The 24,689-nt window shown below is 35.8% G+C and overlaps 1 protein-coding gene across 9 annotated transcripts in view; it reads left to right on the top strand.

The window, feature by feature from the left end:
- MYO9A (myosin IXA) overlaps positions 1-24,689 on the top strand; it is a 279,267-nt gene that overhangs the window by 212,076 nt on the left and 42,502 nt on the right. For all 9 annotated transcript variants that reach the window (XM_061180112.1, XM_061180113.1, XM_061180111.1 and 6 more), the window contains 7 exons: positions 3,418-3,530; positions 6,769-6,911; positions 9,556-9,779; positions 10,276-10,392; positions 11,933-12,121; positions 19,668-19,715; positions 24,120-24,231. In XM_061180112.1, coding sequence (XP_061036095.1) covers positions 3,418-3,530; positions 6,769-6,911; positions 9,556-9,779; positions 10,276-10,392; positions 11,933-12,121; positions 19,668-19,715; positions 24,120-24,231 — 946 coding nt within the window. The remainder of the gene's footprint in view (positions 1-3,417; positions 3,531-6,768; positions 6,912-9,555; positions 9,780-10,275; positions 10,393-11,932; positions 12,122-19,667; positions 19,716-24,119; positions 24,232-24,689) is intronic.

The raw sequence follows: 24,689 nt of genomic DNA on the forward strand, positions 1-24,689 counted from the left end.
AGGGAGTGAGAGCACGTCCTTCTACTCCGCCATCTTGGTTCCTTTCCTCATCCCATAGGTTATGGGTCGTTGTGTTTTCATTGTCATTTGTTTCTAGGTATTTTTTGATTTCCTCTTTGATTTCTTCAGTGATCTCTTGGTTATTTAGTAGTGTATTGTTTAGCCTCCATGTGTTTGTATTTTTCAGAGATTTTTTTCCTGTAATTGATATCTAGTCTCATTGTGTTGTGGTTGCAAAAGGTACTTGATATGATTTCAATTTTCTCAAATTCACCAAGGCTTGATTTATGACCCAAGATATGATCTATCCTGGAGAATGTTCCATGAGCACTTGAGAAGAACATGTATTCTGTTGGTTTTGAATGGAATGTCCTATAAATATCAATTAAGTCCATCTTGTTTAATGTATCATTTAAAGCTTGTGTTGCCTTACTTATTTTCATTTTGGATGATCTGTCCTTTGGTGAAAGTGGGGTGTTAAAGTCCCCTACTGTGTTTGTGTTACTGTCGATTTCCCCTTTTATGGCTGTTAGCATTTGCCTTATGTATTGAGGTGCTCCTATGTTGGGTGCAAAAATATTTACAATTGTTATATCTTCTTCTTGGATTGATCCCTTGATCATTATGTAGTGTCCTTCTTTGTCTCTTGTAATAGTCTTTATTTTAAAGTCTATTTTGTCTGATATGAGTATTGCTACTCCAGCTTTCTTTTGATTTTCATTTGCATGGAATATATTTTTCCATCCCCTCACTTTCAGTCTGTATGTGTCCCTAGTTCTGAAGTGGGTCTCTTGTAGACAGCATATATACGGGTCTTGTTTTTGTATCCATTCAGCCAGTCTCTGTCTTTTGATGGGAGCATTTAATCCATTTACATTTAAGGTAATTATTGATATGTATGTTCCTATTACCATTTTCTTAATTGTTTTGGGTTTGTTATTGTAGGTCTTTTCCTTCTCTTGTGTTTCCTGCCTAGAAGTTCCTTTAGCATTTGTTGTAAAGCTGGTTTGGTAGTGCTGAATTCTCTTAACTTTTGCTAGTCTATGAAGGTTTTAATTTCTCCATCGAATCTGAATGAGATCCTTGCTGGGTAGAGTAATCTTGGTTGTAGGTTTTTCTCTTTCCTCACTTTAAATATGTCCTGTTGCTCCCTTCTGGCCTGCAGAGTTTCTGTTGAAAGATCAGCTGTTAACCTTACGGGGTTTTCTTGTATGTTATTTGTTGTTTTTCCCTTGCTGCTTTTAATATTTTTTCTTTGTGTTTAATTTTTGATAGTTTGATTAATATGTGTCTTGGCGTGTTTCTCCTTGGATTTATCCTATATGGGACTCTCTGTGCTTCCTGAACTTGATTCACTATTTCCTTTCCCATATTAGGGAAGTTTTCAACTATAATGTCTTCAAATATTTTCTCAGTCCCTTTTTCTCTTCTTCTTCTAGGACCCCTATAATTCAAATGTTGGTGCGTTTAATGTTGTCCCAGAGATCTCTAAGACTGTGCTCAATTCTTTTCATTCTTTTTTCTTTATTCTGCTCTGCAGTAGTTATTTCCACTGTTTTATCTTCCAGGTCACTTATCCGTTCTTCTGCCTCAGTTATTCTGCTAGTGATTCCATCTCTAGAATTGTTAATTTCATTTATTGTGGTGTTCATCATTTTTTGTTTGCTCTTTAGTTCTTTTAGGTTCTTGTTAAATGTTTCTTGTATTTTCTCCATTCTATTTCCAAGATTTTGGATCGTCTTTACTATCATTACTCTGAATTCTTTTTCAGGTAGACTGCCTATTTCCTGTTCATTTGTTTGGTCTCTTGGGTTTTTACCTTGCTCCTTCAGCTGCTGTGTGTTTCTCTGTCTTCTCATTTTGCTTACTGTGTTTGGGGTCTCGTTTTCGCTGGCTGCAGGTTCGTAGTTCCTGTTGGTTTTGGTGTCTGCCCCCAGTGGCTAAGGTTGGTTCAGTGGGTTGTGTAGGCTTCCTGGTGGAGGGAACTGGTGCCTGTGTTCTTGTGGATGAGGCTGGATCTTGTCTTTCTGGTGGAGAGGACTGTGTCCAGTGGTGTGTTCTGGGGTGTCTGCGACCTTATTATGATTTTAGGCAGCCTTTCTGCTAATGGGTGGAGTTGTGTTCCTGTCTTGCTCATTGTTTGGCATAGGGTGTCCAGCACTGTAGCTTGCTGGTTGTTGAGTGGAGCTGGGTCTTAGCATTGTGATGGAGGTCTCTGGGAGAGCTTTTGCCATTTGATATTACGTGGAGCTGGGAGGTCTCTGGTCGATCAATGTCCTGAACTTGGCTTTCCCACCTCAGAGGCACAGGCCTGACACCCGGCCAGAGCAGGAAGACCCTGTCAGCCACACGGCTGGTCTCCACTTCTGCTGGTGCTGGGGTTCACACCTCTAGCCTTTTGTTGGAGTCACCCCACTGATGAAGACAGGACCCTCAATAGCCGGTTGTCAGCAGGTTGATTCTTAACCACTGCGCCACCAGTGAAGTCCCTGTTTCATATTATTTTGTCTAAGTTTTTGTTTTATTTTGTTTTTGTTTTTGGTTTTTTCAGGCAAGAGGATAGAACAGGTTCTTGTTACTCCATCTTGGCCAGAAGCAGAAGTCTGTTCTTTAAATTTAACAGCTCAGGATATTTGCTATTTCTGTTGATAAGGCCATAGTCATGCAGACCAAAAGGTTAAAGAAAAGATTATAACTGTAGAAAAATGAAATATTAGAAAAATGACTTGAATAGGTAACAAGAAATTCTGTCCTCCAAATGGTATTGTCTTTAAAGGGGCACATTGTAAACAAAGGGAGCAAGAGTTATCAATTGAAATTCAGGTCCCAGTTTTATAGCTATGTAAGTTCATAATTTAGACCATTAGTGGGTATAATGATATTTTATTCTTTGGTCTTTTGGTTTTTCTTATCTTCCTGTGTTCTAGCTCTTTTCAATCCTTAACTGGATATAAGAATCTATAATAGCAAGTTAGCCATAAAAATAATTATCATCTTTTTAGGGACAAATAAAAGAAGGTATGAAAAACTATGCTTAGTATTCTAGATTTATCAGGTCCTGGATCTTTTGTCTCTGTCTTTAGATGGTTTTGATTTTTTTCTTACTTTTCCACTTGATGTTCTTGTTTTTCTTTCACCCTACTTGATATTCTTTGTTAAATTGTTGGAAAACATGAGCTAGTAGTTCCTGTTTAGCATTTTCGTTGACCCAAGTTCTCTTTACTTCAGATTACTGTATGAAGTTAATGGAGTTTTTAGTAGGTTTTCTTATTTTAATGCATCTCTGAGTAATATGAATGTATTTTTGAATGTTTTTAATAGGTGTAATTCTCAAATAATTCTATAACCTGAGTTTTAATTACAGTGCTATGATATAATTACTTGGTTTTAAGGTCTTTACATATGTAATTATTACAGACATCACAGCGTTTTTCCTCAGTTGATGAAGAAACAAAGCTTCATAAGACCATGTCTCAAGGAGAGATTACGAAGTTGGCAGTGAGACAGAAGGCTTCAGATTCAGATATAAGGTATAAAGCATACACTGACTGTTAATAAGGGTAATATAATTTTATTTACTAATAGACCATAGTTAAATACTGAGCATCTTTTTAAAAGCATAATTGATAGAATAGCTATCAATTTTGAAAGTTTTGAAATTTATTTTTCAACAAATACTAAGTACCTACTGTGTGACAGTAGCATAAATAATTCAGATATATATAATGAGCTTTGTCTTTTTATATGTTTAGCACTGTGATTTGGGCAAAGTCTTTACTTCATTATATGACTTAGGATTTTTGGTTGTAAAAGAAAAGAGATTAGACCAGATTAGATTGAAAATATTTCCCACTTTTGGACTTGGATTCTGTCCTGAGTTAAGTGTTTTACAAATGGAACTGGAAAAGACTTTCAGGAAATAACTCTGTTCTCTTTAGGAGAGTATATGAAGTTTTTATTTATCAAGAATATGTCTTTGTCCCTTACTGTGTTATATAAGGCAATTGGGCCCTCACTGAACACTTGAATATCTCATTGAAATCTATCTGGTTCATAACCCTATTAAAGATCACTTTCTCAATGACTGTAGAGGCATAATCCAAGGTAACCCAAATCTAGAGCAGATTATGCTGGAGATCAAATTTTGGGAAACAAAATATAACATAGGAAAAACATACAGGTGGAGATAGCAGATTAACTATATAAATTTAATTTCCACATCCTCCGAAAATAACAAAACCTATACAGGACAAAAACAACAGGAGACAGCAATAATAAAACAGGAGACGGCAATAATAAAAACGTGGAATCCAAAAAGTAGATAGACAAATTTTAAATGTCTTTATAGATAGGAGAAAGTTGAATCCTAAACCAACTGGGTAAAACTGAGAAAGAAGCATCTGGCTGACTGGTCTTCCCCAATCCTAGCAGAAAACAGGATATTTATTTTCTGGAAAGGATAAAACAGAAGATTTCTGCACTTGGAGGTAACCAGATACAGTTGAGAATTGGGGTACATATTTGGAACAGGGGGATTTAATGAATGTTTACATACTGAATGTTAAGATCCCCCAGATTTTTTTCTGTATTCAGCTTCCACGTTTCACATACCTTCTAAGCAGATGATTCAAAGAGTCTTTGGGACTTCCATCCAACCCTCATGGAAAGACCTAAAGATATTGCTATCAGGGGCTCTCCCTACAAATTGGACCAGCCAGATAACCCTACAAGGACGACCACAGTTTGGAAGCCCCACCAATGCACACTAGACCTTCCAAGAAGCTTGTTTATACCCTACTTTTGATCACCACACATTTGAGGAGACATCTGAAGTGAAAGAATCTAAAACTAATGGATAAAATACAACTTGGAAGCAATAAACTATACAGGGGAAAGAAAACTTCAAGACAGACAAATACAACTATCAGTAGACCTTCTGCATAAATAAATATAACTACATTCATGAAACCAAACAGAATACTTTAAAGGGAAACATTCATAATAAAAAAGAGTATTTGAAAATTGAAACTGTGATAGCATAAAGAAGTCAGAAGAGTTAGAAAGAAAGTTGAGGACATCTGTCAGAAAGTTGAGCCAAAAGACAAAGGGATAGAAGAGACAAGAAAAGATAGGAAAATTAGAGGAGCAGTTCAGGACATCCAGTGACCCACTGATAGGAGCTCTGGAAAGATAGGACAAAGTAAAAATACATTAATTCAAATAAATTTCATGGAACTGAAGGACTTGAGGTTCTATAGATTGAAAGGGCCCCCTGAGGGCCCAACATAATGAATGAAAATAGACCCATACCAAGAGACACGTCATCATAAAACAGTAGAGACAAAAAACATCTCCATTATGATGGTGAAAGTAGCTTTTCAAGTGATGGTTGTACAGCAATCACTGAGGGAACCATGCCAGATTAGAGCAGGTTAGATGGCTCTGGGAAAGATTTCTTCAAGAACATGGAACTGATGGTGTACCTACTATGTTTCAACATGTTGAGAGGAGATGCAAATGGGGAGACACTTGGAGGTGAATTGGGTGTAGGAAAGTGTGCAAATGTAAAACAAAACACTAACTCTAGAAAAATATTGGTTATGGAGGGTACTGTATGTCTCAGTTGTGAATATCATTTACAGAGTAAAAAAAATAGTGAATACTACTAAAAGAAAATACTGTATATTGATCTAACTAAAATTATGATATTCTGTTGCGGGGATGTCTGTGTTCGTGGAGGGTATAGAACTGGAGTGTTGGAATATGCTTAATTATTATTTGTGGTCACAAATATGATAGCAATATAAGTATGGTAAATATTAAAAGAATCAGCTAAATAAATTCAAAAGGGTTGCTCTAGGGAGCAGAAAAGAAATGAGAATGGCAGGAGAATGCTATCATTTGTAATAAGTCTTGTAGAACAACTTCCCTTTATACTATATGGATGTATAGGATTAGTAATAAGCTATTAGAAAAAGAAGGAAGCGTGGATAAAAGAACATGGGCTTCAAAAGCAGACAGACCTGATTTTAACTTCCATCTCCATCAGCCCTCTGAGCCTCAGGTTGCTCATGTGTAAAGTTAGGATAAAAATACCTATTTATCATGGTAGTTGTGAAAAGAAGGCATCATAAGTAAGGCATAGTGCCTGGCTCCTAGTAGATGCTCAAAAAAAAAAAGGAACCAATAAATTAATGTACAAGTAAGCCTCCTAGTACGAGGTTAGGATATATACTATATGGTCAGTAAATGTGAACTGTTATTATCTCAGGATGTTTCCTTGATTTATATGATGGGAGAGAGTATATAAGCACTAAGAATGAGACAATATAGAGCATAGTAGGTGTGATTCTCAACTTCGTTACTCACTGGCTGTATAACCTTGGGAAAGTTACCTAATGTTTAAGCTACCAGTTTTTCACCTGAAAAACGGTTATGGTTTGAATGTAAACTTGTTGTTATAGTTAATTAAGGTAATTCTATATAAGCACTTGTACCTGGAGCATGATAACAACTCAGATAAATGGTGGTTTTTGTTAACATCCCTGAGTCTCATTATTTCTGTATTCAAGATGAGGAAACTATCATTTACCTTCCAGATGAAGTTTAAATGTACAATTGAAGATTAAATATGACTAAACTTAACTGTGACGGTTAAATGAATTAATTCACACGAAAGGTGTTCATATAACTTAAAGTGACGTACAGATATTGTCAATAGGACATGCTAATTTCCATTGTTACTTTTTTTTTTTTTTTTGTAAACAGACCTCAGAGAGCTAAGATGAGATTCTGGGCCAAAGGGAAACAAGGGGAGAAGAAGACTACCAGAGTGAAACCTGCCACCCATTCGGAGGTTTCGGCACTCTTTGCTGGCTCAGATATGATTCCAGCTCATCAGTTTCCAGATGGTAAAAATGGACAAAGGGTGGAGATTGTCTTCATAATTTCTGTTTACTCTTTCTGAAAGTTTACTATCCCTCTAGTATTTGTAATGGTAATCCTGTTGGTGAGATATTCTAATGAGATAGGACCAAGATTGTTAAGTCCCTCCTTAACTAATAGATAATTATAAAATTAAATTTTACCTATAATAGAAGTTTCAGGGGAATGTGGCACAAAACAGTGAAGTAACAACAACTTCAAGAACGATTGTGAATCTTCGATTAGCCTCAGTTTTCTAAAGTGTAAAAATCTAGCCATCATTCATTCACTTAACAAATGTATATTCCTAGTAAAAATTAATGACAGCAGCTAATTTTTGAGTGCTTACTACATACAAGGCACTGTACTAAGCATATTGTATGTATTAACTCCCTTGATCCTCACAACAGTTTTTTGAGGTTGATATGATTATTATTCCCAGTTTATAGATAAGAAAGCTGAGGCACAGAGAGTTATTTGCTTATACACGTATAGCAATTGGCAGAGCTGAGATTTGAATTCAGGCAGTCTAGCTCCAGAGTCCGTATTCATAACCGTTGTGCTAAAGTACCTACTATATGTTCCTGGGACTTTATAGTGGTAGCTGTTATTTTAACTTTTGGGGCATCAATCATAGCACATTAGAAAATACCCAACAGTTAGTTCATCTGTTGAGATATGGCCTTTCTAAATGCTAGAATTATTAACTCTCCAAGGATTCCAATAGTCCCAGTATTAGAAGATTAGCCCATTCTTCCCAAGCCCTTTGCTCAAGTATGTATGAACGTTTTTAATTACCATGTAAAGATGCCAGCTATCTTAAACAGGGATATACATCAGAGGTGGATGTGTAGTAATGAGTGGGTAAAATACCGGTGGGTGGATGAAATATCAGTATTGAATGAAATAGAAAGAGGCCCTACGAAGAAAGTTATTATCTCTAAGAAGAGATAGAACAGGCCCAGTTAAAATAAGTAAACAAAACTTCTCACATCTAGAATGAGATAAAAATAAAGGGACAAAGGATAAGATAAAGGGAGGAAAGATCAAGTTTCACATGGGAATGGATCAGCCAGAGCGGAGGCATCTGTGTGTCAAAGGAAAAACTGGTAGAAATTTAATTAGAACCCTGTTTTTCTGTCTTGTGGCTTTGCTCCTATCACTTTGCAAACTGATATGGATAAAGCCAGTAGTAAATTAAGTGAATACTACAGGTTCAGTTTGGAAAATTTGGAATTCCTAAGAGGATCAATTTGTTTTATCTTATCTGGTTTACAGTAGTCATTCTAAATTTTTCATATTTCACAGTTATATTCTCCACTGCTGATTTCCAAGAAGGAATTAGGAAGCTCTTTGGTTGAAGTATATATTATTAGCAGGCTTCATTGTGTGTTTGCTTAATAAGGATACATGTATAAAACTTGATTGTAGCCTTTTTATTTATCTTTGGGTAGAGATTGATTAAGGTAGCCCTTGTTTTTAATGCTGAAATTGGATTATAGACAGTTTCTTTAGTAACTATTATTTCTTTTAGTATAAAGAACGATATTGACTTTGCTAAATGAAATAATTAGATACTTGTATATCTAGGTTATATAATGGAATTAATATTAGTTGACACCAATTTGAATATACTTATATCCTATATCTTTATAATTTTTATTCTGGTGCCATATCTCAAGTTTGTTTCACTTCCTGCCTAAGGTGGCATTTATCAAGTAGGAGGCTATTTTTCTTCCTTTATTGTCAGAATTAGCTTTTAGATGGAATGAGGATATACCATTGGACAGAAGGTAAGGTAAATATATGTGGGGAAAACATGTGTGAAATGGAGCCAACTTTCTCATCAAGCCCCAGGTAGGCGTTGGCAAATCCAGTGTAGTTCTAGATTATAATGGACTACATGGAACCCAATTTCTCTGGTGTAAACAATTGCAGAGAAAATTTGTTGTGTTTTCCAATATTATATACAGAGCTAGTTAATTCCGGGAATTATCTGAGAAATTCATACAGTTATTTGGGAAATATATGTGAAAATCCTAAATAGCAAGGAGACACAGGCAGAAGTGAACCAGTTGAGTTACCTGGTTCCCTAAATAGAGGTTGCCAGCCTAACACCAGATATTGTCACTGAAGCATTTATGGCTTTAGACCCTAGTAAACAAATAATAATAATTATCAAACTTCACTGGCTTATTGGATTTGTATATAGCTGGATGTTCATTCAAACAGATATAGTAAAGCTATGACTGGGTTAATAGTCAGCATTTAACATGCTAGTGTGATTGTGTACTCTTCTTTCTTTTCTTTGGGACTGAGGTCTTTGGGATCCAGGCTTCAGTTCTACAAGACACTTCCATCCAGATTTTCAGTATCAGACCTCATCTCTTTGGGAGACACGATAGCATTTCCCATTGAAAAGTGATAATTCTTAAATACATTTTCTGTACAAATGTACAATCTGGATTTACTGCCTAACTGCCTGAACTTAAACATTAATGTTACTTTACTTTTCAGATATTTACATGTTTCCTTCAGTGACTTACTAAAGGAACTTAAAAAGAAGGATGTAGAGATTTCAGTATTTTTACTAAAAGAAATTTTTTTTGGACACTCTATCTTGATTTATAGAATTATCTCAGAATCAGCCAACACCTCCTTTGAGTCCAGAATTGCCTGGGAGTTGCCGGAAGGAGTTCAAGGAGAACAAAGAGCCTTCTCCAAAGGCAAGGCGCAAGCGAAATGTGAAGATCAGCAGCGTGGCTTTGGAGTCTATGCATTGGCAAAATGACTCTGTCCAGATCATAGCAAGTGCCAGTGATTTAAAAAGTATGGATGAATTTCTTCTGAAAAAGGTACACTTTGCCTGCTCAGTTAGGCCCCTGAGCAGCTTTGACTATGGAATGCTTGTATATCAGGATATGCCCCCTGAAGTATATATATGCTTCAGTAAGTTACAGCATCTGTTTCTTTACCAGAAAGGTGCAAATAATAGGATTTGTATGAGTCAGACTGCGTAGACAGGATTTAAAGTTTTAGGCTTTACTGTTGACTTCAGTTTTACCGTAACTGTCATGTTGTATTCTGTATGGGAAGGTGAGGCTTGTCATTGCACACTTTGAGTTGTCTTTTTGGTAGCAGAACTGTGGAATCTTACAATGTTAGAAGGGACTTTAGAAATCATTTAGTAGTAATAAAACTTTGGCTGTCTGGTCATGCTTTTATCTGGGTCCCATGATAGTTTGTCCTTTCAGGACGGTCATTGTTGAAGAAACAGTATGTGTCCAGAGTGGCATTCACTTCTTTTCAATTTAGTTGACTGTATACAAAATCTCTTTCTGTGGTCCCCAGATGAATGACCTAGATAATGAAGACAGCAAGAAAGACACACTAGTGGATGTTGTATTTAAAAAAGCTCTGAAAGAATTTCGGCAGAATATCTTCAGCTTTTATTCATCTGCATTGGCGGTAAGTTAAACTGTGTCAGGAGATATTCAGAAGTTCCACATACGAAAAATTTGACAATGCCATAAAAAATAATACAGGGGCCATGTTCAACTAGAGATTTCTCCAGTGTCTTCTTTTTGTTTTAGGGATAGATAAGGAAAAGCATACTGACTGACCTCAGATTAATAGCATTCTCAAATTTCCCTGAGCAGTTTTTTTTTTTCCCCTGTTATAGGTATATTTTCATCTTAAGATATTGAATTCAGATATTCTAGGTATGATTCTTTTTCACCCAGTGGCTCTTTACTATTTTGACTTCTCATGATCCTTTTAGCTCTGGCTCCAGCTTCTAATTCTCATTTGTGTTGGAATTATTATACTTTTTTATTCAGTAGAATTAGAGCAGTTTATGTTCACCGATTTCTATATATGAGTTTGTATCACTTTCAGATTTACCTATACTTTCATATGATGTTGGTCATGGTTTAGAAAATTTATTATTGGTGCTAAAGTATATAATAATTAATGCTTTTGATCTATAGAATCTTTATTAGTATCTCTGAATTGTCATATTTATTCTATAAAAAATAACTTGTATTTAATTGGTTTTTCTTTGTTCAACCTGTAATTTAATGTGTAAAGAGAAATCAGGAGAACTTTCCTATGTCTATTCTACTCAGTATAAGATTTTTTTGCCTTTTAAAAATAGGAACCATGCAGTCTTAGCAATAATTTCAAGACCATAATAAAGTAGTAATCAGGCTACGGCAAATGACTAGGTTTGGGTAGAGACAATGTTAGCCATATTTTTCTAATCCTGCTAACTGCTTGTCATGCTTCATACCTTTATTTTCTAGATTAGGGACCAATATACTTTGTATCACATAGGAAGAGCCAGCGTTATGAACTAGAGCTTAATAGTGGTTTTCTAACCCTGGATCAAAGAGGTTCAACTTCTAATTCTGAGGAGGTGAAAGAGAAGTACATTTTAAATGTATATAATACGTTTTGGTCACTTAAATGATGTTGTTTTCTTTCTCATGAAGACTCCACACCTCATTTAAATAAGTTAAAAGGAATTCCATATAGATTCCTTTGCAAGAAATATGGTGTTATTCTAAGCATGTCATTCTTCTTTGGAAAAATGAATCAAAGTAAAGGTTGCCTAATGTTTCACTAGGCAAGAATTCAGGTATTCACTTTTTCAGTTTTAGAGTGGAAGTATCTAAACAAGGTTCATTTCTGGGGATAGGTAATTAAGAGGGATGCAAATAATCTTTATAGCTAAATATAGTTAAAAATTCCCAGGACTTTCTCCAATTATTACATTGTTTAAACTGTTAGGTATTTTACTAAAATTTAGCAGGTTTTATTCTGCAGACATTCCATGGTAGAGTGGGAATTTACAAATACCACATGACCTCATGGACATGCCCATTAGAAAGTATATCAGGATCCTAATTTTTATTCAAAATAACTACCCAATAAAAATTGAATCAGTCTTCTATATATAAAGAATTTCTTCATAAAACCTTACATTTCTTCTCTTATTGCTTATTAGATAGATGATGGGAAAAGCATACGGTATAAAGACCTCTACGCACTATTTGAACAGATTTTGGAAAAGACCATGAGGCTTGAGCAGCGTGATTGGAGTGAATCTCCAGTCAGAGTTTGGGTCAACACTTTTAAAGTGTTTTTAGATGAATATATGAATGAATTCAAGACTCTGGAATATATACCCACAAAGGTAAATATATTTTGATTTCTAAAAGGATTCAGTTATGAATTCTTCTTAAGAATCTGGGACATCTGGTATTTGAGAAAAACATTACAGTGAACATGTCAACTACTTTAGCACTACTTTAGATCCAGCAAACTCCATTCTGTCCTAAAAGTTCATCAGACTGTATTATCAAAGCCTTCTGCCATTAATACGTTCTTTCACTGAGTTAAAATATAATGTTGTGCCATTAAGATTATACCCTCAGCTTTGATAGAGGTCAGTACATGAATTTCCTTTTGAAAAACAGTGGTTAAAGACGTGATTCATTGTATCATCTAGTGGCCTTTATGTAAGGACCCACGAATTATATTTCTCCTTGAATTAGGTTTTAGGAAAATGTATGTTTCTGAAAATCTATATAATAGTAATAATAACCTTTATTTATTGAGTACCAGGAATTATACTAGGTGTTTGATATTTTATTTACTTCTTGCTTCAGCCCTATTAAATAATAATTATGAAATTCTTATTACAGAAGAGATAGTGGGCTTAGGGAAGGTTGTCAGTGTGTTTCCTTTCAGTACCCCAGCTGAAATAATTAGGTATCTGATTATTGGGTAGCAGGAATACTGTTAATCCTTTTTATTGTCTCCCATTTTATTTTCAGTTATTCTGATTTATGTATATTTAGATTTATAAAACATTTGAAATCATTTTGAAGTAATCAGATATAAATAAATCCTTGAAAATTCTTCTGTTCTACATCTAAGTTGAGGTCTTATGTTATGCAGAAGAAGATTCTTACTAGGCTTATACTGCCTTTGTTTGTAATTTTAAAAGGTTAGATTGAGATTATTCTCTACTATGGCTAACAGGAAACGTCATATGTAAAAGAACTTTTCCATGTCCCAGATGATACCTTTTTTTAAAAAATAAATAAATAAATTTATTTATTTATTTATTTTTGGCTTCACTGGGTCTTCGTTGCTGCGTGTGGGCTTTTCTATAGTTGCAGCGAGCCGGGGCTACTCTTTGTTGCGGTGCGTGGGCTTCTCATTGCGGTGGCTTCTCTTCTTGTGGAGCACGGGCCCTAGGCACGCGGGCTTCAGTAGTTGTGGCTTGCAGGCTCTACAGCGCAGGCTCAGGAGTTGTGGCGCACGGGCTTAGTTGCTCCACAGCATGTGGGATCTTCCCAGAGCAGGGCTCGAACCCATGTCCCCTGTGTTGGCAGGCGGATTCTTAACCACAGCGCCACCAGGAAAGTCCTCCAGATGATACCTTTTTTTTTTAAATTTAATTTTATTTATTTTTTTATACAGCAGGTTCTTATTAGTTACCCATTTTATACATATTAGTGTATATATGTCAATCCCAATCTCCCAATTCATCACACCACCAGCCCCCCCGCCACATTCCCCCCTTGGTGTCCATACGTTTGTTCTATACATCTGTGTCTCAATTTCTGCCCTGCAAATGGTTCGTCTGTACCATTTTTCTAGGTTCCACATGTATGCATTAATATACAATATTTGTTTTTCTCTTTCTGACTTACTTCACTCTGTATGACAGTCTCTAGATCCATCCACATCTCTACAAATGACCCAGTTTCGTTCCTTTTTATGGCTGAGTAATATTCCATTGTATATATGTAGCACATCTTCTTTATCCATTTGTCTGTTGATGGGCATTTAGGTTGCTTTCATGACCTGGCTATCGTAAATAGTGCTGCAGTGAACATTGGGGGGCATATGTCTTTTTGAATTATGGTTTTCTCTGTGTATATGCCCAGTAGTGGGATTGCTGGATCATATGGTAATTCTATTTTTAGTTTTTTAAGGAACCTCCATACTGTTCTCCATAGTGGCTGTATCAATTTACATTCCTGCCAACAGTGCAAGAGGGTTCCCTTTTCTCCACACCCTCTCCAGCATTTGTTGTTTGTAGATTTTCTGATGATGCCCATTCTAACTGGTGTGAGGTGATACCTCATTGTAGTTTTGATTTGCGCTTCTCTAATAATTAGTGATGTTGAGCAGCTTTTCATGTGCTTCTTGGCCATCTGTATGTCTTCTTTGGAGAAATGTCTATTTAGGTCTTCTGCCCATTTTTGGATTGGGTTGTTTGTTTCTTTAATATTGAGCTGCATGAGCTGTTTATATATTTTAGAGATTAATCCTTTGTCCGTTGATTCGTTTGCGAATATTTTCTCCCATTCTGAGGGTTCTCTTTTCGTCTTGTTTATGGTTTCCTTTGCTGTGCAAAAGCTTTTAAGTTTCATTAGGTCCCATTTGTTTATTTTTGTTTTTATTTCCATTACTCTAAGAGGTGGATCAAAAAAGATCTTGCTGTGATTTATGTCAAAGAGTGTCCTTCCTATGTTTTCCTCTAAGAGTTTTATAGCGTCCAGTCTTACATTTAGGTCTCTAATCCATTTTGGGTTTATTTTTGTGTATGGTGTTAGGGAGTATTCTACTTTCATTCTTTTACATGTAGCTGTCCAGTTTTCCCAGCACCACTTATTGAAGAGACTGTCTTTTCTCCATTGTATATCCTTGCCTCCTTTGTCATAGATTAGTTGACCATAGGTGCGTGGGTTTATCTCTGGGCATTCTATCTTGTTCCATTGATCTATGTTTCTGTTTTTGTGCCAGTACCGTATTATCTTGATTACTGTAGCTTTGTAGTATAGTCTGAAGTCAGGGAGTCTGATTCCTACAGCTCCGTTTTTTCCCCTCAAGTTTGCTTTGGCTATTCGGGGTCTTTTGTGTCTCCATACACATTCTAAGATTTTTTTGTTCTAGTTCTGTAAAAAAATGCCGTTGGTAATTTGATACGGATTGCATTGAGTCTGTAGATTGCTTTGGGTCGAATAGTCATTTTCACAATATTGATTCTTGCAATCCACGATCATGGTATATCTTTCCATCTGTTTGTGTCATCTTTGATTACTTACATCAGTGTCTTATAGTTTTCTGAGTACAGGTGTTTTAATAACCTTAGGTAGGTTTATTCCGAGGTATTTTATTTTTTTGTTATTGTTGCAATGGTGAATGGGATTGTTTCCTTAATTTCTCTTTCTGATCTTTTGTTGTTAGTGTATAGGAATGCAAGAGATTTCTGTGCATTAATTTTGTATCCTGCAACTTTACCAAATTCATTGATTAGGTCTAGTAGTTTTCTGGTGGCATCTTTAGGATTCTCTATGTATAGTATCGTGTCATCTGCAAACAGTGACAGGTTTACTTAATCTTTTCCAATTTGAATTCCTTTTATTTCTTTTTCTTCTCTGATTGCCATGGCTAAGACTTCCAAAACTGTTGGATAATAGTGGCAAGAGTGGGCATCCTTGTCTTGTTCCTGATCTTAGAGGAAATGCTTTCAGTTTTTCACCATTGAGAATGATGTTTGCTGTGGGTTTGTTGTATATGGCCTTTATTATGTTGAGGTAGGTTCCCTCTATGCCCACTTTCTGGAGAGTTCTTATCATAAATGGGTGTTGCATTTTGTCAAAAGCTTTTTCTGCATCTATTGAGATGATCATATGGTTTTTATTCTTCAATTTGTTAATATGGTGTATCACGTTGAATTGCATATATTGAAGAATCCTTGCATCCCTGGGATAAATCCCGATTGATCATGGTGTATGATCCTTTTAATATGTTGTTGGATTGTGACTGCTAGTATTTTGTTGAGGATTTTTGCATCTATATTCATCAGTGATATTGGTCTGTCATTTTCTTTTTTTGTAGTATCTTTGTCTGGTTTTGGTATCAGGGTGATGGTGGCCTCAGAGAATGAGTTTAGGAGTGTTCCTTCCTCTGCAGTTTTTTGGAAGAGTTTGAGAAGGATGGGTGTTAGCTCTTCTCTAAATGTTTGATAGAATTCACCTGTGAAGCCATCTGGTCCTGGAGTTTGGTTTGTTGGAAGATTTTTAATCACAGTTTCAATTTCATTACTTGTGATTGGTCTGTTCATATTTTCTATTTCTTCCTCGTTCAGTCTTGGAAGGTTATACCTTTCTAAGAATTTGTCCATTTCTTCCAGGTTGTCCATTTTGATTGGCATAGAGTTGCTTGTAGTAGTCTCTTAGGATGCTTTGTATTTCTGCAGTGTTGGTGGTAACTTCTCCTTTTTCATTTCTAATTTTATTGATTTGTGTTGTCTCCCTCTTTTTCTTGATGAGTCTGGCTAATGGTTTATCAGTTTTGTTTATCTTCTCAAAGAACCAGCTTTTGGTTTTATTGATCTTTGCTATTGTTTTCATTTATTTCTGCTCTGATCTTTATGATTTCTTTCCTTCTACTAACTTTGGGTTTTGTTTGTTCTTCTTTCTCAGTTCCTTTAGGTGTAAGGTTAGATTGTTTATTTGAGATTTTTCTTGTTTCTTGAGCTAGGATTGTATTGCTATAAACTTCCCTCTTAGAACTGCTTTTGCTGCATCCCATAGCTTTTGAATCGTCGTGTTTTTGTTGTAATTTGTCTCTAGGTATTTTTTTATTTCCTCTTTGATTTCTTCAGTGATCTCTTGTTTATTTAGTAACGTACTGTTTAGCCTCCATGTGTTTGTGTTTTTTACATTTTTTTCCCTGTAATTGATTTCTAATCTCATAGTGTTGTGGTCAGAAAAGATACTTGATATGATTTCAGTTTTCTTAAATTTACTGAGGCTTGATTTGTGACCCAAGATGTGATCTATCCTGGAGAATGTTCCATGTGCACTTGAGAAGAAAATGTAATCTGCTGTTTTTGGATAAAATATCAATTAAATCTATCTGGTCTGTTGTGTCTTTTAAAGCTTGTATTTCCTTATTAATTTTCTGTTTGGATGATGTGTCCATTGGTGTAAGTGAGGTGTTAAAGTCCCCCACTATTATTGTGTTACTGTCAATTTCCTCTTTTATAGCTGTTATCAGTTGCCTTATGTATTGAGGTGCTCCTATGTTGGGTGCATATATATTTATAATTTTTATATCTTCTTCTTGGATTGATCTCTTGATCATTATGTAGTGTCCTTCCTTGTCTCTTAGAACATTCTTTATTTTAAAGTGTATTTTATCTGATATGAGTGTAGCTGCTCCAGCTTTCTTTTGATTTCCATTTGCATGGAATATCTTTTTCCATCCCCTCACTTTCAGTCTGTATGTGTCCCTAGGTCTGAAGTGCTTCTCTTGTAGACAGCATGTATATGGGTCCTGTTTTTGTATTCATTCTGCGAGCCTGTGTCTTTTGGTTGGAGCATTTAATCCATTCACGTTTAAGGTAATTATTGATATGTATGTTCCTATTACCATTTTCTTAATTGTTATGGGTTTGTTTTTGTAGGTCCTTTTCTTCTCTTGTGTTTCCCACTTAGAGAAGTTCTTTATCATTTGTTGTAGAGCTGGTTTGGTGGTGCTGAATTCTCTTAGCTTTTGCTTGTCTGTAAAGCTTTTGATTTCTCCATCGAATCTGAATGAGATCCTTGCTGGGTAGAATAATCTTGGTTGTAGGTTCTTCCCTTTCATCACTTTAAATATATCATGCCACTCCCTTCTGGCTTGTAGAGCTTCTGCTGAGAAATGAGCTGTTAACCTTATGGGAGTTCTCTTGTATATTATTTGTTGTTTTTCCCTTGTTGCTTTCAGTAATTTTTCTTTGTCTTAATTTTTGTCAGATTGATTGCTATGTGTCTCCGAGTGTTCCTCCTTGGGTTTATCCTGTATGGGTCTTTCTGCGCTTCCTGGACTTGGGTGGCTATTTCCTTTCCCATGTTAGGGAAGTTTTCCACTATAATCTCTTCAGATATTTTCTCGGGTCCTTTCTCTCTCTCTTCTCCTTCTGGGACCCCTGTAATGTGAATGTTGTTGCGTTCAGTGTTGTCCCAGAGGTCTCTTAGGCTGTCTTCATTTCTTTTCATTCTTTTTTCTTTATTCTGTTCCACAGCAGTGAATTCCACCATTCTGTCTTCCAGGTCACTTGTCCGTTCTTCTGCCTCAGTTATTCTGCTATTGATTCCTTCTAGTGTATTTTTCATTTCAGTTATTGTATTGTTCATCTCTGTTTGTTTGTTAATTCTTCTAGGTGTTTGTTCTTTAATTCTTCTAGCTCTGTGTTAAACGTTTCTTGCATCTTCTTGACCTTTGCCTCCATTCTTTTTCTGAGGTCCTGGATCATCTTCACTTTCATTATTCTGAATTCTTTTTCTGGAAGGTTGCCTATCTCCACTTCATTTAGTTGTTTTTCTTGGGTTTTATCTTGGTCCTTCATCTGGTACATAGCCCTCTGCCTTTTCATCTTGTGTGTCTTTCTGTGAATGTGGTTTTTATTCCGCAGGCTGCAGGATTGTAGTTCTTCTTGCTTCTGCTGTCTGCCCTCTGGTGGATGAAGCTATCTAAGAGGCTTGTGCAAGTTTCCCGATGGGAGGGACTGGTGGTGGGTAGAGCTGGGTGTTGCTCTGGTGGGCAGAGCTCAGTAAAACTTTAATCTGCTTGTCTGCTGATGGGTGGGGCTGAGTTCCCTCCCTGTTGATTGTTTGGCCTGAGGTGACCCGACACTGGAGCCTACCCAGGCTCTTTGGTGGGGCTACTGGCAGACTCTGGGAGGGCTCACGCCAAGGAATACTTCCCAGAACTTCTGCTGCCAGTGTCGTTGTCCTCATGGTGAGCCACAGCCATGCCCCGCCTCTGCAGGAGACCCTCCAACACTAGCAGGTAGGTCTGGTTCAGTCTCCTATGGGGTCACTGCTCCTTCCCCTGGGTCCTGATGCACACACTACTTTGTGTGTGCCCTCCAAGAGTAGAGTCTCTGTTTCCCCCAGTCCTGTCGAAGTCCTGCAGTCAAATCCCACTAGCCTTCAAAGTCTGATTCTCTAGGAATTCCTCCTCCCATTGCCGGACCTCCAGGTTGGGAAGCCTGATGTGGGGCTCAGAACCTTCACTCCAGTGGGTGGACTTCTGTGGTATAAGTGTTCTCCAGTTTGTGAGTCATCCACCCAGCAGTTATGGGATTTGATTTTATTGTGATTGCACCCCTCCTACCGTCTCATTGTGGCTTCTCCTTTGTCTTTGGATGTGGGGTATCTTTTTTGGTGAGTTCCAGTGTCTTCCTGTTGATGATTGTTCAGCAGTTAGTTGTTGTTATTCTGGTGCTCTCGCAAGAGGGAGTGAGTGCTCGTCCTTCTACTCCACCATCTTGAACCAATCTCCAATACCTTTTTATATTTAGCTCTAGGATGGAGAGTTTTCTAGAGCCAAAATATGCAAAGTGCAATCTTTAAAATTAATAATCAGGTAGTTAATGTTTAAAATAAAATAATCATTTAAATTAATAATGGTGTGGCTTCTGGGCAGAACTGAGGTTTAAAAAGATAATTTCTAAAGTATCCTTCTATTCTGTTGCTTTTATGAGCACTGTGTTTTACTAAACATAAATTTTTTTTTCTCACATATGCTTACTAGCACTGCACATTTCCTCTTGAAGAATAAAGAGCTGCTTTTATTACCTGTTGAGCAAAAATCTCAGCATTTGCAAAGAAGTAACAAATTATGTTAGTCTTTGTTATATCACATTTTCTGTATTTCTCTCCAACCAGGTGCCAAAAACAGAGAGAAAGAAAAGAAGGAAAAAAGAAACTGATTTAGTAAGTTGTAATCTATTTTTTTTTATGTTACTAAAAAGTAATTTTTTAGACCACCAGTCTGAGCTGTATCATACAGTATTTCTGTGGAAATATTTAAAGAATAAGTTTATCAAATGCCTAGGGGGTAATCATTTACATCTTTACAAAAATTTAGAATGACAAATGTGTCTTGAATTCTTTGGCTTGACTTGTTATTAATGGTGGCTTCCTAAAATGGTAGAAAACTGAAATGTTTACTCATGAAAAGTACAAGTATGATCCCTTTTCAAAGTAGGGATAGGGAAGGAGTTTTTTAAGGAGCTCTCCCTCCTTTCTGAAGAATATGAGGACTATTTAGGATTTTACAAATGTAAGTCCTAATTCAAGAGACATTCCCAAAGGCATTTGAGCATATTTTACCATTGTTCATGTTCTTATCTTTTGTATTATATGTCTCTATTGCATACTTTACCATAATCTCTGTAATTACAAGGATGAGTTAAGCCCTAGAGAAGCTCATAACCTGCTAGTGAAGGCAGGCATTTAAAAAATTACTACTTTCAGATGTGATAAGTATTATAGTAGAAATAGTACAAAGTGCTGTGGAAATACAGAAAGAGAGAATGAAGGAATACTTTACAGAAGAAAAGATGTTTTTGCTAGTTCTTATCAAGTGAGTAGTAGTTTAGACAGGCAGTATCTAGCCAAAGGGAAAGAGTATGTCCAAAGACACATGAGTGAAAAACCTGGCATGTTGCGCCAGTAGCTTTAATAGGCTCAAGTATTGCATGTTTATGTGGGGGTGGCTGGAAAAGTAGGTAGAACTCTGGCCAGCACTCTACCTCCAAAATACATCTAATATCTGACCATTTCACACCACCTCCACTGCTATTACAGTAGTCCAGTAATACTATGTGTTGTCTCATAATTGATCTGCCTTCTTATATTCTTCTCCCCTTACAGTTTTCTACGTAATAGCCATAATGAACATTTAAAAACAAAAATCAGGTCGTGTTCCTCCTCTACTCAGAACTCTCTAGTGACTTCCACTGTTACTCAGAGTAAAACTCAGAGTTCTTACCATGCCTACAAGACTCGACATGATCTTGACCTTGACCTCTCTAAGCTTCATTTCTTCCCACTCTCCCCCTGTTCCCTCTGCTTCAGTTGCATTTGCTGCCACCTTCTTCTCTTCTTTCTTCCCAAGTTGTTTCCCCTGCTCGTCCTGTCTTCCTCCCTTTCCCCTGAAAATGTTAAGCTTTAGGGCCTACAGAACCTGGCTTCACCCCTGCCAATGGCAAATTCTAATTCTAGAATATTTATTGTTAACCTTATTAATAAATCAGGATTATAAATCATCCCCTATCACTTGTAAACCAAATTTTAAGGTTTTTTAGATCATTGCTCGTCACTTTTCTACTGTGTGTGTTAGAAGCATGATCTGACTCTATTTTAGCATGATCTTACCTGTTAAAGAGTTTCTTCCTTTTCATGGAAGGAAAAGGAATCCTGAAAGTAGGATATTTAAGCCCTTAGCCTGGCTTACTTTTGTTCACCAATGGAGAAACTTTAGACAACTTAATCTTTGAGTCTCAATGTCCTCATGTATATAATAGGAGTATATATTATATAAAATAAGAGTAAAATAGGATTACATAAAACAGGTGTAATGCCACCCACCACTGAGGATTTTTGAGATTGTGTATGAAGTAAAGCGTAGGGAAGGTGGAGGAGTAACAGGAAGACACCTGTTATTTAACAGGTAGTGTTTAGGCCTTTGATACATTTTAAGCCTTATAAGAATAGTCTTTTTCATATCGATGAGGGAAAGAACAATACCTTTTTCATATCGATGAGGGAAAGAACAATACCTTTTTCATATCGATGAGGGAAAGAACAATATCGATGAGGGAAAGAACAATAAAAAGAACGTATCGATGAGGGAAGGAACAATATTGACGAGGGAAAGAAATGAGTAAAGCATATGACATTAAAAAAAAAGAAAATTCATTAATTCAACAGCTATTATATTTCAGGGCCTGTGATAAGTGCAGGTCATAGAAGGAAATGTTAAGAAATATATGAATAAATGTTTATACTTAATAGTATTCAAATTAAAATGAAACAACAGTGATTTTCTACTTTGTCCATCTATGAGCAAAGCTAAATTAGTTACCTAGTTTGGAAAGATAAATATATAGATTTTTTTCAATACTGCAAATGGGGTTATTTGCATAACCTTCTTGGAGAAGGTACTTTAATAATGGTGTATTAAAAGCCTTAAAAATATTAAAAACAAAACCAAAAAACCTTTGACCCAGCAATTCCGCATACAGGAATTTATCCAGTGGATATATCAATTTGTTCACACTGACATGTACAGGCTCTTTATTGAAGAGGAATTTGTAATAAATAAACGTTTTGAAAACAACCTAAATCAGTAAGGAAATGGTTAAATAAATTAGATACATCTATATAATATAATACTGCTTGGCACTAAAGTAAGAGAAACCATTCTCCAAGATGTTTTATTAATTAAAAAGAGCGAAGAGCCAAACACTATATAGAAAGCTACTATTCGTATATTTTTAAAAAACCAAAATACGTTTATAACTGTACACACACACACACACACACACACACACACACACACAAAATATCTGAAAGTATACCCAGGAAACTGGTATCAGTGATTATTTCTATAAGAGGAACTAAACAGTTGGAATTCAGAGGTGAAAGAAAGGTTTTCATTGTATTCTATTTTGTACCTTTTGATCCATTTAGAATAAAGTAATTTTTTTAATGAAACTAACTTAATATTAAGAGTTCCAGTAGAGGAAAATAATGTGCATGTGTGTGATTTACAGTTTCATTAAATAGAAGGATATCTGTGTGATAAAATGTCAATATCTGGGAATATTTGAGACATCACAGAGCCAAGGTCATATTATAAAGCTGTGGGATGGATGAACTGTGAGTTAGATCTTTTTCATTTAGTTAGTTGGTTATTTGATTAATTAAGACAAAAATGACTACTAATACTCCCCTACATGTATGTATGTATGTGTAAATGTGTGTATATATGTATTTTTTATTTTAAAAAATTGAGATATAATTGACATATAACATTATACTACTTTCAGGTATACAACATAATGATTCAATATTTGAACTATACCATATAGTTACCAAAATGGTAACAGTACCATTTTACAATCCCACCTGAAATATCTGAGGGTTCCAGTCTCTCCACATCCTCACCAATAGTTAGTTTTGTCTAATAGTTATAGCTATTCTAGAGGGTATGAAGTGGTTTCCCATCATGGTTCTGATTTGCATTTCTCTGATAATTAATGATTTGAGCATCTTTTCATGTGCCTCTTGGCCATTTATACTTCTTTGATGAACTGTCTATTCAATATTTTGCCCATTTAAAAAATTGAGTTGTCTTCTTATTAATACAGTTCTTCCTGTATTCTAGGTAGAAGTCCTTTATCAGATATACGATTTGCAAATATTTTCTCTGAGTCTGTGGTTTATCTTTTTATTTTCTTAATGGTACTTTGAAGTAAAAGTTGTAAATTTTAGTGAAGCCCAGAACCATGGATTTTAATGTTACAGAATATGAAGAGTTGATTGGTGTGGTTTTAGATTCCATATTTCAGTTAACCTTTAAGTTACCATTTGCAGAGTTTTAATATTGTATCATTTTCTGAAAGGACAATTAAATTATTTTTCCATTTTCGAATTTCATATCTGTATGAAGCTGAATTTTCTTCATATTTTTCAAAATTAATTGCATACTGCCACCAGATTGCATACAGAAGTGGATATGAGAATCCAGTTGTCTTTTATTAAGCCAGACATCAAGAGATTTACAAAAATGTAAAACAAGACCCCTCTTGTCAGTACTTTTTTTGTGTGTTTTAAAGATACAGTTGTTTTTCATTAAAGTGTTACTTATGTTAACATGGAATATGTTTAATGATAATTTTAAGTGAATTGGATAGTTAAATTTTTTTTAGTTTTAATTTCTAACTCATAACTCATATAAAGAGAAGTATCTTGAGATCATCAGTAATTTTCAGAAGTGTGAAAGATTCTTGAGGTTAAAAATAAAAATCTGAGAACCGCTGCTTTTAATTTAACATGCTGATTCAGAGTTGCATAAGACAGCTCTTATATGTTTATAGCATTGTTTTCTGATTTTCATATAAGTTGGTTTTGTCTCTACTAGATTGTTCACTTTTTGAAAGCAGGGACCATATATTTTACCTTTATTTTATTTCTCAGATCATAATTCTCCTCCTGGAATAAGTACCCAATGAAGACAACAGGGAATTGAAGGATTTCCCATTGCCCGACATGTTAGGGCAGCATTTACTGTGTTGGCTTTAACATAGATAGCTATATTTTTTCCTTCAGGTAGAAGAGCACAATGGTCACATCTTTAAGGCCACCCAGTATAGCATCCCTACATACTGTGAGTACTGTTCTTCTTTGATATGGATAATGGACCGAGCCTCTGTTTGCAAATGTAAGTATGAGAGTTCTTTGAGGAATTTTTTTAACCACTTGATATTTCTGTTTCCATGAGTTTTCTTATATCTTCTTTAACATTAAGGAATAATTCACACTCCCTAATTCTTTAACTTCATCTCTCATTATAGTTCCCTTTACCTGCTCTTTGTTGGCAAATAAGATATTTTGGTGTTCTTTGGTCACTGTACTTGCAGCTCACTCCATCTGAAGTGCTCTTCTCTCAGATGTTAGTATGACTTACTACTTCAGTTGATTCATGTCTCCACCCTCCTATCTAAAACGCCACCCTATCCCCCAATTCTCTATCCCTTTACTCAGCTTTTCTAGTCTTTATAGTACTTATCACCACCCAAGATGATGTTAAGTATTCATTTGTTTTCTTGTTTGTCTGTCCCACTAGAATGTGTTCTCTATAAGGTCAGGAAGCTTATCTGTCTCTGCTGTATACCTAGA

The sequence above is a fragment of the Eubalaena glacialis genome, chromosome 2 (genome assembly GCF_028564815.1).
Source record: "Eubalaena glacialis isolate mEubGla1 chromosome 2, mEubGla1.1.hap2.+ XY, whole genome shotgun sequence".
In the NCBI taxonomy this organism is placed as follows: Eukaryota; Metazoa; Chordata; class Mammalia; order Artiodactyla; family Balaenidae; genus Eubalaena; species Eubalaena glacialis.